Source organism: Ursus americanus, chromosome 21, assembly GCF_024610735.1.
Source record: "Ursus americanus isolate L20-20 chromosome 21, mUrsAme1.1.p, whole genome shotgun sequence".
NCBI classification, from domain to species: Eukaryota; Metazoa; Chordata; class Mammalia; order Carnivora; family Ursidae; genus Ursus; species Ursus americanus.
In genome coordinates, this window is record NC_142147.1 from 49,823,614 (window position 1) to 49,840,635 (window position 17,022).

Here is a 17,022-nt window from a genome sequence, read left to right on the forward strand (position 1 = left end):
CTTATTTTATAGAGAGGGAATACTGAAAACAGCAGGGTCATAAAAGGTATCATGGCCAAAATGGTGCTAAGGTTTCTAGATTCCACTGTAATTCCACATGATGGATACGAGGACCGATACACTCTGGATGTATCTTTTCATCTCTAATGCAATCACTAAGAAATACACAACCACATATCATAAAAACCACAATAGATAAATTAAGGTGGAACACTAAAAACTCTTCATAAGCCCTAAAAAAGCCAAGAAAAAAAAGACAGGCATGTAGCACAAAGGGAATACACAGGGAAAACACATACTAAAATGGCTGACCTAAGCTAAGTCCTACCATTGCAATAATTATGTTAAATGTAAATGGCTGAACACACCACTTAAAAAGCAGAGATTTTTTTTTTAAAGACTTTATTTATTCATTTGACAGAGAGAGACAGCCAGCGAGAGAAGGAACACAGGCAGGGGGAGTGGGAAAGGAAGAAGCAGACTCCCAGCGGAGGAGCCCGATGTGGGACTCGATCCCGGAATGCCAGGATCAAGCCCTGAGCCGAAGGCAGATGCTTAACGACTGTGCTACCCAGGCGCCCCAAAAAGCAGAGATTTTCAAAATGGGTTAAAAAAAAAAAACTGACCCAACTATATGCTGTCTCCCACAAACTCACTTCAAATATAATGAAATAACTAGGCTCAAAGTCAAAGGATATCATTAATTATGTCATGCAAACACTCGTCCAAAGGCAGCTGGGAAGGATATAAAGTGGCAGGGTCCAATGGCAGAACCCAAATGTCAGGCTCTCCTTATTTTTGTGACATACCTAGCCAGGAGGGCCTCTCTCACAATCAGCCGGATGCTCCTCATTTTCCCCCTTGCTGCTCCTGTGGTGACCATTCATCCATACTCCCCCTATGATCCACGGAGCTGTTGCATGAGGTTGGAGGTACACATTCCTGCTACCAGACTAAATACCAGCGGCAAAAGGTTTTCTGCCAACGTTTGTATTTGCTTCCACTCCTGAGCTCCAGTCCAACAAAGGACTCCATCATTCCAATATAAATAGCAATAGATACAATGTTAAAGACACAGCATATTAAAAAAAAATTAGTGGTTGTGACTGTCATGAATGTCCTCAACAGAGAGGTTTTGTAAGCCTTCCTGGCTTCTGCTCTGAGCAAGTCACATGGCAGATGTAATGTTCCCTGGAATTGCTTCTCACAGGACGCAGGAGAATTGGTCTCCCCAGGGGTGCCTGGGTGGCACAGTGGTTAAGCGTCTGCCTTCGGCTCAGGGCGTGATCCCGGCATTGTGGGATCGAGCCCCACATCAGGCTCCTCCGCTATGAGCCTGCTTCCTCCTCTCCCGCTCCCCCTGCTTGTGTTCCCTCTCTCACTGGCTGTCTCTCTCTCTGTCGAATAAATAAAATCTTTAAAAAAAAAAAAAAAGAATTGGTCTCCCCAGGCCCTGTCAATCACAAACACACCTGCCCTTGCCTTTCTCTGCCCAGCTTTCCAAGAAATGTGTCAATGGATGAAATAGAAATGTTTTTTAACCTGGCTTAAAAAACATTTAGTATGGGGGCTCCTGGGTGGCTCAGTCATTAAGCGTCTGCCTTCCGCTCAGGGCGTGATCCCAGAGTCCTGGGATCGAGCCCCACATCAGGCTCCTCTGCTGGGAGCCTGCTTCTTCCTCTCCCACTCCCCCTGCCTGTGTTCCTTCTCTCGCTGGCTGTCTCTCTGTCAAATAAATAAATAATATCTTTATAAAAAAAACATTTAGTATGAATATTTCTACTCTCTTCAGATATTCTTGAGGATAAAACATTAGGATACAGTAATGGGGATCTGACAAGTGACACATCAGTCCTCCATAAAACCTGTGGGATGGGTAGGTATTACCTGGGCCGTTTTGTCTTGGACACTGAACTCAACGATCACATGTCCGTTTATCCATTTTCTTTCTTTTGCTCTTTAAGATTTATTTAATTTATTTGAGAGAGGGAGAGTGGGAGGAGACGCAGAGGGAGAGGATCTCAAGCAGACTCCAAGCTGAGTGCAGAGCCCAACTCAAGGCTCAATCTCATGACCTTGAGGTCATGAATTAAGCTGAAATCAAGAGTCAGACACTTAACTGACTGAGCCACCCCAGCTCCCCTGTTTATGCATTTCCAATGGAGAACACTGGATTCTCTCTTCCCGAGTGTCGTCCTGAGTCACCGCTATAAACTCTGCTGGCTGAGGTAGGACATCAGGTAAGGATCTCTTTGATTCAGGCTTTTGAAGAGTATCTCCAGGGCCTGGGGCCCTTTCCTCTCCACCATCTTCAGCAGGGTCTCATTCTTCCTCTGCTGTGTCGGTGACTGTTGCACCAGCTCCTTCTCCTCCTCGGTGAGGACCTCATTGTCCTGAAGATCATCCAGTATTCCATTCAGGTCCCCCAGCCTGGCTTGCAGGTGCCGGCGGTGCTCCTTCATAAAGGCCACAACTGGGCAGAAGAAAGAGTTGCAGACTCAGAAAGGGATAGCTCACTTATATGGTTCAGGACCTACACTCAGTGTAAACACATAATTCTTTTATGTTGTTTTTTTTTAAGTAGGCTCCATGCCCAGCATGGAGCCCACAATGGGGCTTGAACTCATGCCCCTGAGTCAAGAGCTCAACTGAGATCAAGCCACACACTTAACTGACTGAGGCACCCAGGTGCCCCTTAAAGACAGAATCCTGTGTGGAGATATTGCTTATTCTCTTCTACATGTTGCCCAGATCTTACACACATACCCTCAGGGTTCCCAGTCCATTCTCAGGGGTCTATGAATTTAGGGACACTCAATGATCTCTCTTCTTCAATCCCATCCCCTCCCCTCCCCTCCAAGCTTTGAGCACCTCTCCTTCTTTACTTTCTGGTTTTCACTGGAACCCTAGAGAGGGCTCTATCTTGCCCTACATTCATCTGTTTGTCCCTCTAACAATGTTCAAGTTCATACATTGGTAAGCATGATGCCAGAGGTGCCAATGAACTGACTAGCTCCCCATCCTCAAGGGTCTTGTGATAAACTGTGTAGAAAGAGATTTAACGGGTTAAGTACAACACAGAAGGGACAGGGAGCACTGGAGAGAAGAAGGTACTTTGCATCATGCTGACTCAGGGTTCATGTTGGTACCCATGCATAATACCTGTGTGACCTTGGCTGAAACATATTGCTTTCGTGTTCCTCAGTTTCTTCATTAAAGACATGATTGCCTTTTCCTTTTTTTTGAGAGAGAGAGAGAGAGAGAGAGAGAGAGAGAGCCAGTAGGGAGAGCAGAGCAGAGGGAGAGAGAGAGAGAAAATCTTAAGCAGACTCCATACCCCGTGTAGAGTCGGAACCCTGAGATCATGACCTGAGCCGAAATCAAGAGTTGGTTGCTTAATCGACTCAACCACCCAGGCACCCAAAAGGGTGATTGCTTTCTATATACAACTCATGCCTCTAGAACGTTTGTTCTTAACACAGTGGTGCAGATCATTAATGTCCAGTCATCGCAACTGTAACCAAACAGCTTAACTTAATGACGTGATTTCTCTGAAGTCTTAGTGCTTCTGTTGAAAAGTCATTGGAAGTGTACATTCGGTGACTCCTCAATTTGAATGAATGAAGTTCCTCTAACAGAAAAATTCTCAGCTTAACCTATTCTTGCTGCCTCAGTTGTTTTCACGCCCATTTCTTTAGCAATTCTATTCAATCTTCTTAAATGGACATCACTTTTTTCCTCTCTCCAGGATGCGCTCTGAAACTTTTTCAACTCCCTGAAGGTTAGATCTGAGCCTCCCATCTGATCGTCTCCTAAATCCCTCTAATTTTCCTTTGGAACACGTACCACAACTATAGGTTGATAAGTGCTGTGAAATCAGCTTCGTTGTTTTCACCTGCTGGACCAGAAACCCCATGAGTGCGGGGTGTGTGTCTGTCTCAGGCTACTCTCCGTACAGGATTGCTACTTCATGGCCATGGCCATGTTCCGTCTGACACTCCTCCGTGATTCTCTGGGGAGGCCAGCCAATGTGTATTGACAGGGCTCGACAGAAGTGGTGAGTATGAAGCACAAATATACGTACCCTGAATATGCAGCATGCTACAGGCATTCAATAAGCTGCACTTGTCATCATGATCATTTTTATCACCATAATTCCATAAGAGAAGAACGCAACCATAGCCTTTGGGTCAGAAAGGAGGGAATGACTAGACCTTAAAGCAAAGTCTTCACAGAAGAGTTAGTATCAGAGGAGGATTTGAAGGAGTAGGATTCTGGTATTAAATGCAAGATGCGACCAGGTCAAAAGGGAAAGAGGGGGAAAGGGATGTCATGCTTCACAGTGCATGCTGGCCAGAATGAAGATTGGACTCAAGATGTGGGCTGGCAGCCAGCTTCTGAAAAGTCTTGTGGAGACGGCAAACGAGGGTCAGTTTCACCCTTCTGACAACAGGTGGCAGCTATCTCTTGCTCAAGAGCTTGTAGAATAGGAAGGGGAGAGACCTTTTGTTGGTATACACACTCATCACCTACATAAATCCTTCCAATTTGCTTCGTGAAATCATCTTTACCTTATTCTTTTATTTCTTTTAAAGATTTTTTTATTTATTTGACAGAGAGAGAGACAGCCAGTGAGAGAAGGAACACAAGTAGGGGGAGTGGGAGAGGGAGAAGCAGGCTCCCAGCGGAGCAGGGAGCCCAATGCGGGACTCGATCCCAGAACCCTGGGATCACACCCGGAGCCAAAGGCAGACACTTAACAACAGAGCCACACAGGCACCCCTGTTTACCTCATTCTTAACCAAGATCTGTGGTTGGGTTTGAACCCAGTTGCAACTCCAGGTGTGGGGCCTGATTTTCTGTAGCTCATCTGCCTCTCTGGACCTCCTGACAATAACACCAGCTGGCCAGGAAATGGGTTGGCTGCCCATTTGTGGCACCTGAGGAAGGAGAGGGATCAGGAGATGCTCTCTCTCTCTTCCTGGATGACATGTTTTGAGACAGGAGACCTGTCACTTTGATGTGTGGAGCCTGACAATGAAACCAACAACGTGGAAGGCAGAATGGAGTCCTCTGAATCTTGACTCCTTATTTTTTAAATTTACTTTTAAAAGGTGTTATTATTTGTTTTTTTTTGCTTTGTTTTGTTTTGTTGTGGTTTTTTTGGTTTTGTTTTGTTTTTTTTAGTAATCTCTACTCCCAAGGTGGGGCTTGAACTCACAACTACCCAAGATCAAGAGTCACATATTCTTCTGACTGAACCAGCCAGGTGCCCTTGACTCCTTACTTTGAATAATTCCTTTCTCTGCTACCTACCAATTCCAGGAACCTTAACCAATTCCCAGCTAAGCCCTGTTCTTAATTTTTACAATACCCTCATAACCCGGCTCCCACTTCCTGTCCATTCCTCACCCACAGTCACCCACGCTGTTCAGAAGAGTGAGTGCATTGCTGCCCACCCTTCCAAAGTCCCCCTTTGCCTTCAGCCTAAGGTCCAAAAGAGTTCAGCCATCATCACCCTTCTGCTTTCAACTTCTGTTTCGTGCCTGCCTCTTGTCTCAGGTGCCCTCCGTCCCTCTAGAGTTTCATCTCCAGCCATATTGAACTACTTTCACTGATAGTTCACCAGATGCAAGATGTTTTCCCCAAGAAGACGTGGTTGCATGCTCAGAGTCTGCATATTAAACCCTCTCATGAATTCACTGAAGTGGATTAGACTCCACATCTGTCTCTGACACCACTCGGTCTTCCTAAATGAAGAGAAGGTGTGATCCCTGATTGAGCCACATCACACCACTCGAAGACCTCCTGACATCAGACTCGTCCCTCCGACTTTCGTGCGGACACTGCACTCACCTGAGAGAGCAGGAGGGGCTGATGCAGCCTGAAACTGGAGCTCCACTAGGATAGAAGGAAAAGTTGGAGAATGAAATGAGCCATTTACCTTTATTTGGTTTTTCCTTTTTTTTTTTTTCAAATTTTCTGTCGTTGTTGTTTTTTCTTGTATTCTCTATACCCACCATGGTGCTCAGACTCACAACTCTGAGATCAAGAGTCACAGGCTCTTCTGACTGAGCCAGACCGGTGCCCCTGTAGTTTCTCTAGTCTGTGATGTAACGCACTAAAATAATTTAATTCCATTTCCTAAGTTAAGGATCCCATTGGAACATTGATATACTAATGGAACTCAATGAAGTAGAAGGTCACTCGCTGCCCATTAAGGAAATGTATCAGATGAAAGAACACATTTTTCCAATATTCTATTTCTATTTATAAGCCAATATGTGAAGAAAGGTGAAAGGCATGGTAAAATTATCATACTGTTCAACATAAATTATCCTTAGGCAAATGTATTTTAGACACGAAATACCATCATGACGTGAGTACATTTGAACAGTAAGTGAGCATATTCATCGAACCCTATAATACTGGGATCATTGATAGTGCAGAATTTATAAGTTGAACACACATATAAATTGGTGAGAGATTTGCTGATTGGAGCAACCATTTGGGAAAATCACTAAGGTGTGTTTACCATTGAGCCTTCCACATGCTCTTACATTTTCCTTCTAAAAGCCCTGCTGTTCTTTAAAGGTCTGATAAGTGTTGTGTCTTTCCTTCAGCAGCTGCTTAGTCTCTATGTATGACAACAATTATAAAATTGCCCAGAAGATAGAATTAAATCGACTTTCTGCTCCTTCTGATTCTTGTAATTAGCATCTCCCGTTCAATACCACCTAGGTATGAGACGGTCCAATTCTCGACACCAACGGCCATCCCTATCCCAGGCAAACTTGACCACTGTCAACACTTTTGTTTCAACTCAACATTGACCGTGAACTGGGAGTAGATTTGTTTTCTTCTCTGGGATGGGACCATAAACAGACCTTCTCCTCTGACGCACTTCACTACGACCCGAAAGAGGTGCATAATTTGTTCTCATCCCCCCAAATTTTAGTCTCATATTGTCACCTACCTGGCTTCACCAAAGTGCGCCAAACCAAAGTCTTGTGTCTTTTTTCGGTAACTTCAAGTACGATTGGTTCCTTTATCCTCCCAGCAAAGACTTTAGAGAATACCTGGGTTTCTCCAGGACTCCTGTAGGATAATTTCAACTCCTAGAGGAAACACACCACTTGACTTAAAGTATCAGGGGGTTGAGGGCAGGGTGGAAAGACCTGTGTGCCTACTGTGAACTGGCCACTGAAATATAATCCATTTCCTATACGGTCTCATGGCTGGTTGGAGGGAAAACAAAGGGAGAACGGTCAACAATTTTTAAGTACACAATTTTAGGAAATAGTATTATCCCATGGAAGGAAAGGTAGCCCAGGTCTTATCAGGATATGGTTCAGAGAATAATCACCTGAGCTACTGACCCTCCACTGGTCTTCCATTTTTCTTCAAAAGTACAAAATATCTTGAAACCTGAGTTCAACTTGAGTTAGATTCAAATTCTACTGACCTGGGGCATTATTTCCAGGTGAGCCGAACCGGACACGATATAACGGGAACCAAAATTCAGGGGGTCCACTGGGGGTGAGGTCTGCAGACGCACACCATGAAACTTAGCTTCTTCATCATCTATTGCCTGCAGAAGAAGAAGCAGAAGCAAATCAGGGGGCAAAGCTAAAAGTAAATAAGCAAAAGTATATATATATATGCCTCTGGACATGAGGGGATGTATTTCTTTTAAGATTTTATTTTATTTTATTTTATTTTATTTTATTTTATTTTATTTTTTTAAAGATTTTTCATTTATTTATTCAACAGATTTAGAGACAGCCAGCGAGAGAGGGAACACAAGCAGGGGGAGTGGGAGAGAAAGAAACAGGCTCATAGCAGAGGAGCCTGATGTGGGGCTCGATCCCAGAATGCCGGGATCACGCCCTGAGCCGAAGGCAGACGCTTAACCGCTGTGCCATCCAGGCGCCCCTAAGATTTTATTTTTAAGTAATCTCTTTACACAATGTGGGGCTCAAACTCACAACTCTGAGATCCAGAGTAGCACGCTCCTCCAACTGCACCAGCCTGGCGCCCCATAGAGAGATGTATTAATAAAGTTTTCCTGGTGCTTATCTCAGAGATAGGGATTTCTTTCTTTCTTTCTTTCTTTCTTTCTTTCTTTCTTTCTTTCTTTCTTTCTTTCTTTCTGTTTGTTTTTTACCTTGGGCAGCAGGGAAGAATGGGCAGAGGGAGATGGAGAGAGAATCTTCGGCAGGCTCCAAACTCAGCACACAGCCCAACTCTGGGCTCCATCTCAAGACCCTGAGATCAGGACCTGAACTGAAATCCAAGGTCAGATGCTTAACCAACTGAGTCACCCAATCACACACACACACCCACAAAGGATTGCTTTTTATCACAAATCTTTGTATAGTTTGATTTTTCTTTGTATAATGTGGCAGGGATGTCTGAGTGCTCCTCAAATCTGGGGACAAAGAGGATTCCTCATTGTGCCTCGGCAGAGGACTACCCCTGTCTGCAGCTGCATCTATGAGGGATGAGGGTAGAGACGACTTCCCTCCATGACGAGGCTCCTGCTCCACGAGGTGTCCTGGCACCTGCCCACCAGCAAGTAATACAGCAGTGACATCACCCCAGAGACACCCAGAAGCAGAGCAGAAGAGCCCTCAGAACTATCTCAGGAGCCGCCAAAGACACAGACTAGAACTCAAACAACAAAATAATAATAGCATTTGGCAAGTCTCTGCTACAGCTCAGTAGAGAATTTATGGAATTAACGAGCAAGAATCGCTGTCAAAAACAATTACAGTAGATGGTGTCCTTAGTCCAGTTAGTAAATACTCGTGGTGGGTAGTGATCGGGAGGGGGCGGGAGGAGAGAGAAGCTGGTGATGTTCCCCTTCTCCATCTGGATGCTGGATGCATGGTGGGTCCGCTTGCAAAAATTAGGGAGCAATACATGTATCTGCATATTTGATTCATGGTAAAAGAAATCCGCAGATCCATCTAAAGGAAAGGATGTCCAGTGGTGGAACATCAGTTGGACCTGGAAGATCAAGTGGAAGAAAAATTTCAAATTGTATCTGGAGGGAAATCAAACCATAGTGGAACAGAGGCAGGGGAGGGAGGCAGCGGGCTCTCAAGGAGTCACTACACACACGCTAGTAAAGAGTAACAGCTCAGAGGGATAGAAAGAAAAGGATGGTGGAAAGACAGTAATGTGTCATGCCATCTCTGATGAAGAATTATTTTAGGGGAGCCTGGTTGGCTCAGTCAGTAGAGCATGCGACTCAATCTCGGGGTCATAAGCTTGAGCCCCATGTTGAGGGTAGACATTACTTTAAAAAATCTTTAAAAACTATTTTAAATGAAGAGATGCATTTAACTGATTTATAAGAATAAGAGATTGGAACTAAAATAACCAAATACATCAATAGAACATTGATGGGTTATCATTAAGAGCAGATTTCTGCAGATAGTGGGATATATTCCTGTACTTAGCTTGTCTTATGGATTGAAACTGATTCCCTTCACCTTTCTCATTTTTTATAACAGGGTAGGACACACTGACAGAGGAGGTGAGGGAAGATCCCTCCAGGTATGGTGTCCTGGGAAAGGCCAGAGGGAAAGGGATCCGGGACACGACTCAAACCCTGGTCTCCCGCTAGTAGGGGGCAGCTTGTCGCCCCAGGAGGGGGCCGAGGGAGTAAAGCCTGCACAGAATTAGACTTACAAAGTTGAGGGTGGGGGGATGAGGTCATTTTTATCTCATTGTTTCTGCTGAATCAAAAAAGCGGGAGCAAGTGGCCCTATGAGATTTGGGGTCCGGGAAGGAAGAAGGAGCAAGCATGGGCCAGGCTGGGAACCAGGGTGTGACCAGACCAAAAGAAGAGTCACATACGACTTTGATTGGGTTTTTGTTGCTATTTTCTTTTCCTGCAGACCCTTAGGAACAGTCCTCTTTAGCATCCAGATTAAAATATTTTCTCTTGTATTTTAAATACCCACAGTTACTCACCACCCTAATGCCACCAGGCATGCACCTGTCTCTGCTTGGGCTGTAGGAGAATGAACCAATTGGTCAGAGAATCAAATGAATCTTCCCCAGTAACCTCTCCACCAAGCCTGGTGCTTTATCTAGGAAAACAATAGCTCTAGAGCCACAAGGCCACCATGTCTGCTTCAGCACTAACCCAGGAAAGGCTGGGGGACTCTGAGCCTTTACAAATGCATTGGAGGGAGATGCCACTCCCAGGAGGAGGATGACTCCAGAGGGGCGTGTGTGCGCATGTGTGTGTGCCTGTAGTTAATTTAGATATTAGTCGTTTCAAATTCTACAATGAAATCTCTGCATGATTCCTTCTTCCAGTCCCCCATAACTCTTGTGTCCCGTCTTCTTCTCCTTGAAATTCAGCAAAGGCAGCTCCATTTTTAGTAGAACTGAATTCCTATTGCAGATCCTTGCATATGGCTCAAGAGTCAGCACCTACGGATTGACTTCAGGGAGGAGGATGAATGCTTCTATCAATGAAATCTGTGCCTTGACTTTTCTGTTCAATACAGAAACACAAGGTTCGGGACGCACGGGTGGCTCAGTCGGTTAAGCGTCTGCCTTCGGCTCAGGTCATGATCCCAGGGTCCTGGGATCGAGTCCCCCATTGGGCTCCTTGCTCAGCGGGAAGGCATCTTCTCCCTCTGCCTGCTACTCCCCCTGCTAGTGCTCTCTCTCTCTCTGTCTCTCTTTTTCTCTCTCTGGCAAATAAATAAACAAAATCTTAAAAAAAAAAAAAAAGATAAAGAAACACAAGGTCCAAGGTTATCAGCTGATGTACAATTCTCACTTCTTCTCCAAAATCTGCCAGCCTTACCTTTATTAGCGAGGAGTCACTGGGGATCAGGTACAAGTGAAATTTAGTATCTTCAGGGTGGAAGTGATAATAAATCAGTGCCGTGGAAGTGATGGGGACCGAGACACCAGTCCCACTGACGATTCTCAGCAGGATCCCCATCAGAGAGAAGCTGGGGTTTTCCAGGACGGCATAGAAAGGCTCCACTCGGGCTGGCCGCTCTAGGACCATCCCTTCATCCTTAAAATGAGCAACGTGGAACCAAGAGATATCGACCTCATTTGCTGTAGGACAACGACAAAGGTGATCAGAAAATGTGCCTCCCAACCTTCCCTATGGCTCGCCTCTCCCCTCCTTACCTGGGAGGGAGATGATGTGGGGGAGGTGGATTTCAGTGATGACCCCCTCAGGCTCCACAGAGACATCAAACAAAGGCCCTGCCACCACCCACTGCTTCTCGTGCTGTAACTTCAGGTCCAGGTGCTGACCCCAAGAATCGAACGCAATCCTCACGGTCACTGGCGCTGTTACCAAGAAGCCAAGGCCTGTCACTGGCCACAGATAGAAGCCAGCCATGGGGAAGTGGACACTGAAAGGAACCAGAGTACTAGTCATGCTGGGAGCACACCAGGACTTTGATTTTTCTTTTTTTAGATTTTATTTATTTATTTGAGTGAGTGTGAATGAGAGAGCACAAGCTGGGGGAGCAGCGGAGGGAGAGGGAGAAGCTGAGCAGGGAGCCTGACCTGGGGCTTGATCCCAGGACCCCGGGATCATGACCTGAGACAAAGGCAGACCCTTAATCGACTTAGCCACCCAGGCTCCCCAGGTCTTTGATTTAAAGAGCAAAAGTTCGAGGGATGTGGTGTTCGGGGTTGAGTAAGGTTCAAGACCCACCTGTGACTTTCAACACGTTAGAAAACTCTGGAGAGCTAATTAAGCTCTCTAAGCCCCCCTTTCTCTGTATTCTACATATGTTGAAATTAAAATACCAACTCAGTTCATAGAATACAGAGAACATTACAAAATTTCCGATGTCTAAGGGATGGATCACGTACCCTATCATATAGGTGTATACGTGTAAATATCATATAGCATACACTTCCTTTATAGTAGAATTGTATTGAAACAATCAGCATCTTCGATTCTTACCTGTATCTGTTTGCACTCTCATCAATCAACTCAATATCCACATGTCCTTCAGGTCCCAGAAACTGATTACTTTGACAAGCTGGTACAGCCCGGGAAGAAAGTTTAGGAGCCCAGAGGGGCACTAGTGTCTTCTCCTCTGACCAAGTCTCTTCTGAAAAATATACATTGCGCATGTCAGATGCGGATTTGCTAGGAAAGGCACAGCCTGAAGGAGTCCTGGATGTTGGATTGCACATGCGCTGTTGGGAATCCAGACATCAGAGAGAAGGGTATGAGGGGAGAACAAGGGGCTTTGGTCTTTGAATCCAGACAAAGAAAGGCACAAGAATGTTCTTGGTTACTACTGAAACTGCACCCCAAATTTAAGAAGGAAGCGAGACTGGACAGCTTTGTTGGGGGGCAGTATTCACCTCAAGCAGGAACCATGGCATCTAAATTTCTACATGGTCCCAAGAAGCAGCTAATACCAGATGCCGGTGAGGGAAGGCAAGCCCATAAAAGGAACAGCATGAAAGTTGAAGAGGCAAAGGCACAGCCGTTCACCCTAGTGTTGGCCAGGATCCAACCAGAGGCACCCCAGACCTGTTCCCCGAGCGTTTCCATCATCCCCCTGGGAGAGCCTTCCCAGCACAACCTGGAGACCCTCCGCACATGTGCTGCTGGATTTCATTCCCACCGTTCAGACTCTAGGCGAGGATGATTTGCATAGAACAAATACCTCTATCCTGGACGACAGAAGTCTCTGATATACTGTGCTCTGACAAAATCGGTTTATCAAAATTTATATATGATGGAATCTCATTTTGCAGAGAGTAGGGATTTTCACAGGAAAAATACAAAGTCTCAAATGGTTCCTTAACCTTTCTCAGCTTTTCTTCTCTTAGGTAAAAGTGCTCTGTATTTTGGTACCAGGCTGTGTGGTACCTAGACAAAATAGCACACAATGTCAGCTGTTCATGTGAATACAGATGAACTCACCTTGTGACCACGTGGCTGGTAAGCACAGGAGCTGGGCTGAGCATCAGGGTACAGCCAACACCAGTGCCCTGCTCTCCTTCAATCTCACGTGGCTTTCAAACTACTTCACACCCAGTGGGATGGTTTCCAACCATGAGCACTTAGTGAAGCAAGTAAGGACAGGGTCTAGGACAGTCAAGCTGGGTTAATTTTCCCAACCCAACACAAAGCATTGGGCTGGTATAGGAGCTGAATTTGTAGATGGAGCCCATAAGAAAGTCCTAGAGGTGAAATGAGGTCATAAGAAAGAACTCTTAATCCAATAGGACTGGTGTCCTTGTGTCCTTATATGAAGAGGAAGAGATACCAGATCTTTCTGTCTGTCTCTCTTTCTGGATACACAGAGGAAACGCCATGTGAGGCCCAGGGAGAAGGTGGCCATCTACAAGCCAGGACCAGAGCCTTCACCAGAGACCAAATCTGCCAGCACCTTGATCTGAGACTTCTAGCCTCCAGAACGATGAGAAAAGTAACATATGTTGTTGAAGGGCCCTAGTCTGGGGTATTTTGTTATGGCAACCCTAGTAGACTCAAGCAATAGGAATGTGTCCCAGCCCAAAGCCAGTCAGAGTACAAATGTCACAAAGCCTCGAGACCCTTAATCACACATTGCTTATTTTTTGAAGTCTTACCATGGATAAGGGTAAAAGAAAACAGGCCCCTTTTAATGAACCCAAACACAATCCACTGCTGTCACACCTCCCCTCCTACCTGGAAGATTTCTCACCTCTCAGTTTGCTTTATTTGTCTTTGAAATAGTCTGTACCATCCACTCATAGAGTTTTCATGGATAATAAAAAAAGACTGTGTTTAATGTCCCTAATAGAGGGTTTGGAATATGGAATCCATTCCAGACATTATATCAAGATTACAAGGACTTCACATTCCCATTTAAGTTGTAGGGAGGATGGTGTTAGACGTAAGAAAAATTGCTTTTGATCATCACCACCACAAAGGACTTCAAGACTGTCTCCTCCAGGTAAAACCACAGGTCTTTTCCATCAGCCCACTACACGCCCCTGGCTTCATCTCTATATTAGCCAATTACCTGATTCTTTTTTTTTTTAAGATTTTATTTATTTATTTGACAGAGAGAGAGACAGCCAGCGACAGAGGGAACACAAGCAGGGGGGGTGGGAGAGGAAGAAGCAGGCTCATAGCAGAGGAGCCTGATCTGGGGCTCGATCCCAGAACGCCGGGATCACGCCCTGTGCCGAAGGCAGACGCTTAACCGCTGTGCCACCCAGGTGCCCCCAATTACCTGATTCTTGTGTCTGTGAAGATTCCTGCTCTTCTGTTTCGGTACTGTCTGGGGCCCTTGAGTTTCAAAAATAAGGAAAGTATTAGAAATCAGTTCACAATGGGTGCCTGACTGGCTCAGTCAGTGGAGCATGTGGCTCTTGATCTTGGGGTCATGAGTTTGAGCCCATGTTGGGTGTGCAGACTACTTAAAAATAAAATCTTAAAAGTAAAAAAAGAATCAGTTCACCCAAAAAAGTAAAAAATAATAAGGGGGATGTGATTACAAGCTAGACCTGTTTTATCCAAACAATGGCCACTAGCCAGGAGGGGCCATTTAAACATTCAATTAAATTAAGTTAAATTAAATTAAATTAAATTTCAGCTCCTCAACTGTACTATCCACATTTCAACTGCTTATACCTACATGTGGCAAATGGCTACCGTATTGGCTAATGCAGAAGAGAACATCTCCATCATCACAGAAAGTTCTACTGACAGTTCCAATAGACTCTCAAAAGAGAGATGACTTCGATAAAGAGAGATTTGTTAACCAGATATATGGAGATTAGAACTAAGGGGATCTCTCAGACCAAATGTGTCTTGACCATTCTACCTCTTCTCCTGTTATACTAGTGTCCATACCTAACTTCTTTTATTTAAATTTTTCTGATTGGGAAGGTGTCCCTTCAGCTGGTGATAGTAGCAGGAGCGGAGGCAACACGGGGTTGTGTGACCATCTGGGTTTGGGAGATGATTGCTGGTATTTCTGAATCCGGTGGGTATGATGGCAAAGGAGGTCTGAGGGGCAATACCGGAGGGCAAGTTAGATGCATGCTACCCACTCTGAGTCCTTTACCGTGGAGTCCGTTCATAACCAACAGAGTACTGTGAATATATATGCCCCATGTGGCTAAATGCCAACAGTGGTTCGAGAAGAATGTTCCAAATGAGTTTGCAAATCTTACCGCAGAAAATTCACAGAAACAAGAAGCTGGACCTAGTGAGGGTCAAGGCACAGCAGGGGAAGAGGAAGAGAAGAAAAAGCAGAAGAGAGGTGGAAGGGATGAAATAAAATTAAAAAAAGAAGACAATACCACAAAAGGTTGGTATCGCCAAAATCCCCAGAGTGGAAAAAGAAATATGTAACAGGAGTGTGTGGCCTTGCGACTCTTGAAATTGATCCCAAAGAAGCACAGAGAGGGGCACCTGGGTGGTTCAGTCCATTGCCTGTCAGACTCAATTTCGGCTCAGGTCATGATCTCAGGGTTGTGAGATCGAGCCCCAAGTCCGGCTCCACCATCACCTCGGAGTCTGCTTGAGATTCTCTCTCCCTCTGCCCCTCACCCACTTGTGCTCTCTCTTTCTCACACACACAAATAAATAAATAAAAGCTAAAGAATTTTTTCAAAAAACAAATAGAGATTTTTTTTTCTTTTTGCTCAAAAATTCTCCTGTGGTGCCTCAGTAACAGGAGAGGATGAAATCACCATCCAGGGAGACTTTATAGGTGACATACTTGATGTCATTCAGGAAAAATCACCTGACATAGATGATGATGGCATTGAAGATCTTGGAGAAGCAAAGAACTGATTTTTGGAAAATGTGTCTATATTTAATGATTGGAAATAAGAGTTGATATGGCCAGAGGGAGGGAGGCCTTTTAAAAATATATATATTTATCCTACAGTCAAACTGTAGACTACCCTTACCCTTGGCATTTGCACTGTTCTGGATGAGACTGCTTGGGGTTTTTTTTAACTGCCAAACCTAACAAACAGGGGAGGCTGCCGTGCTTATGCATGAAATAGAATTTAGTCAAATAAACATTTGGGGTCATTTGGTATAAATTAATCAATTAGTTAATTAATTAATTAAAATGGCTCTGATGGTGTCCTATGACTGTTGGAATAAAAACACTGAATTAGGGGCGCCTGGGTGGTGCAGTCGTTAAGCGTCTGCCTTGGGCTCAGGGCGTGATGCCAGCGTTCTGGGATCGAGCCCCACGTCGGGCTCTTCCGCTAGGAGCCTGCTTCTTCCTCTCCACTCCCCCTGCTTGTGTTCCCTCTCTGGCTGGCTGTCTCTCTCTGTCTAATAAATAAATAAAATCTTAAAAAAAACAACAACACTGAATTAGTCATTGACTCATGGGTGGAGTACATGCCCACATAGCAGTCGTCCCCAAACTTGACTGCACCTGGGAAGCTTTAAAAATACCCCAATACACGGGTCACCTCCCAGACCCATTAAATCAGGGGCTAGAGGTAGGACCTCAGCATCATTACTTTTAAAGCTTCCAAATGATTCCAATATTCAGCCAAAGTTGAAAACCATGATCTATAGCGTGACCTAGTGGTTCACAAAGCCAGCACCTGGTTGTGAGAAATCTGCCCCTAAGGCAGGTGGTATTTTCTGGATGAAGACAACCACCTCAATCCAATCTCTGTCTCTGGGAGTTGGAAATGTGGAATGAATGCAGACCAGGGGAATCAAAGGACAAGAGTCCTAGCTCCTAAGAAGGGGTGTGATGAAAGAGGAACAAAGCACTGATTTCTGTGGGTACAGTAGTTACTGCATGACTGATGCCATGGGATCATGAAATGTCATCTAATTTCAGTGACATTTCTTAGATTCTCTTCATTTCTTGCTCTATACCTGTCATCCTTGATCCCCGGATTCCTTACATATTCCTTGATATGTCTATTCACATCCACATGAAAGGGACTCACAGAGAAATTGATACATAGACTAAGGCTAAAAGGAACAAGTATTTGGAGAACTGGAGTTAAAGAAAGAAACTG

The 17,022-nt window shown here is 44.9% G+C and overlaps 1 protein-coding gene and 1 pseudogene across 6 annotated transcripts in view; one reads left to right on the forward strand and one right to left on the reverse strand.

The window, feature by feature from the left end:
• CARD8 (caspase recruitment domain family member 8) overlaps nt 1-17,022 on the reverse strand; it is a 26,278-nt gene continuing 9,256 nt past the window's right edge. For 4 of the 6 annotated variants that reach the window (XM_045772280.2, XM_087870951.1, XM_045772279.2 and 1 more), the window contains 8 exons: nt 14,244-14,299; nt 11,966-12,116; nt 11,173-11,402; nt 10,835-11,097; nt 7,466-7,591; nt 6,977-7,118; nt 5,857-5,901; nt 1-2,473 (listed from right to left, as the gene is read on the reverse strand). In XM_045772280.2, the coding sequence (XP_045628236.1) occupies nt 2,208-2,473; nt 5,857-5,901; nt 6,977-7,118; nt 7,466-7,591; nt 10,835-11,097; nt 11,173-11,402; nt 11,966-12,116; nt 14,244-14,299 (1,279 nt within the window). In that variant the 3' untranslated portion in view covers nt 1-2,207. Of the gene's footprint in view, nt 2,474-3,248; nt 5,902-6,976; nt 7,119-7,465; nt 7,592-10,834; nt 11,098-11,172; nt 11,403-11,965; nt 12,117-14,243; nt 15,224-17,022 lie in introns of those variants that run through there. The other 2 variants (XM_087870954.1, XM_087870953.1) reach the window with 2 other exon arrangements.
• On the forward strand, nt 14,975-15,814 carry LOC123776344 (density-regulated protein pseudogene; annotated as a pseudogene).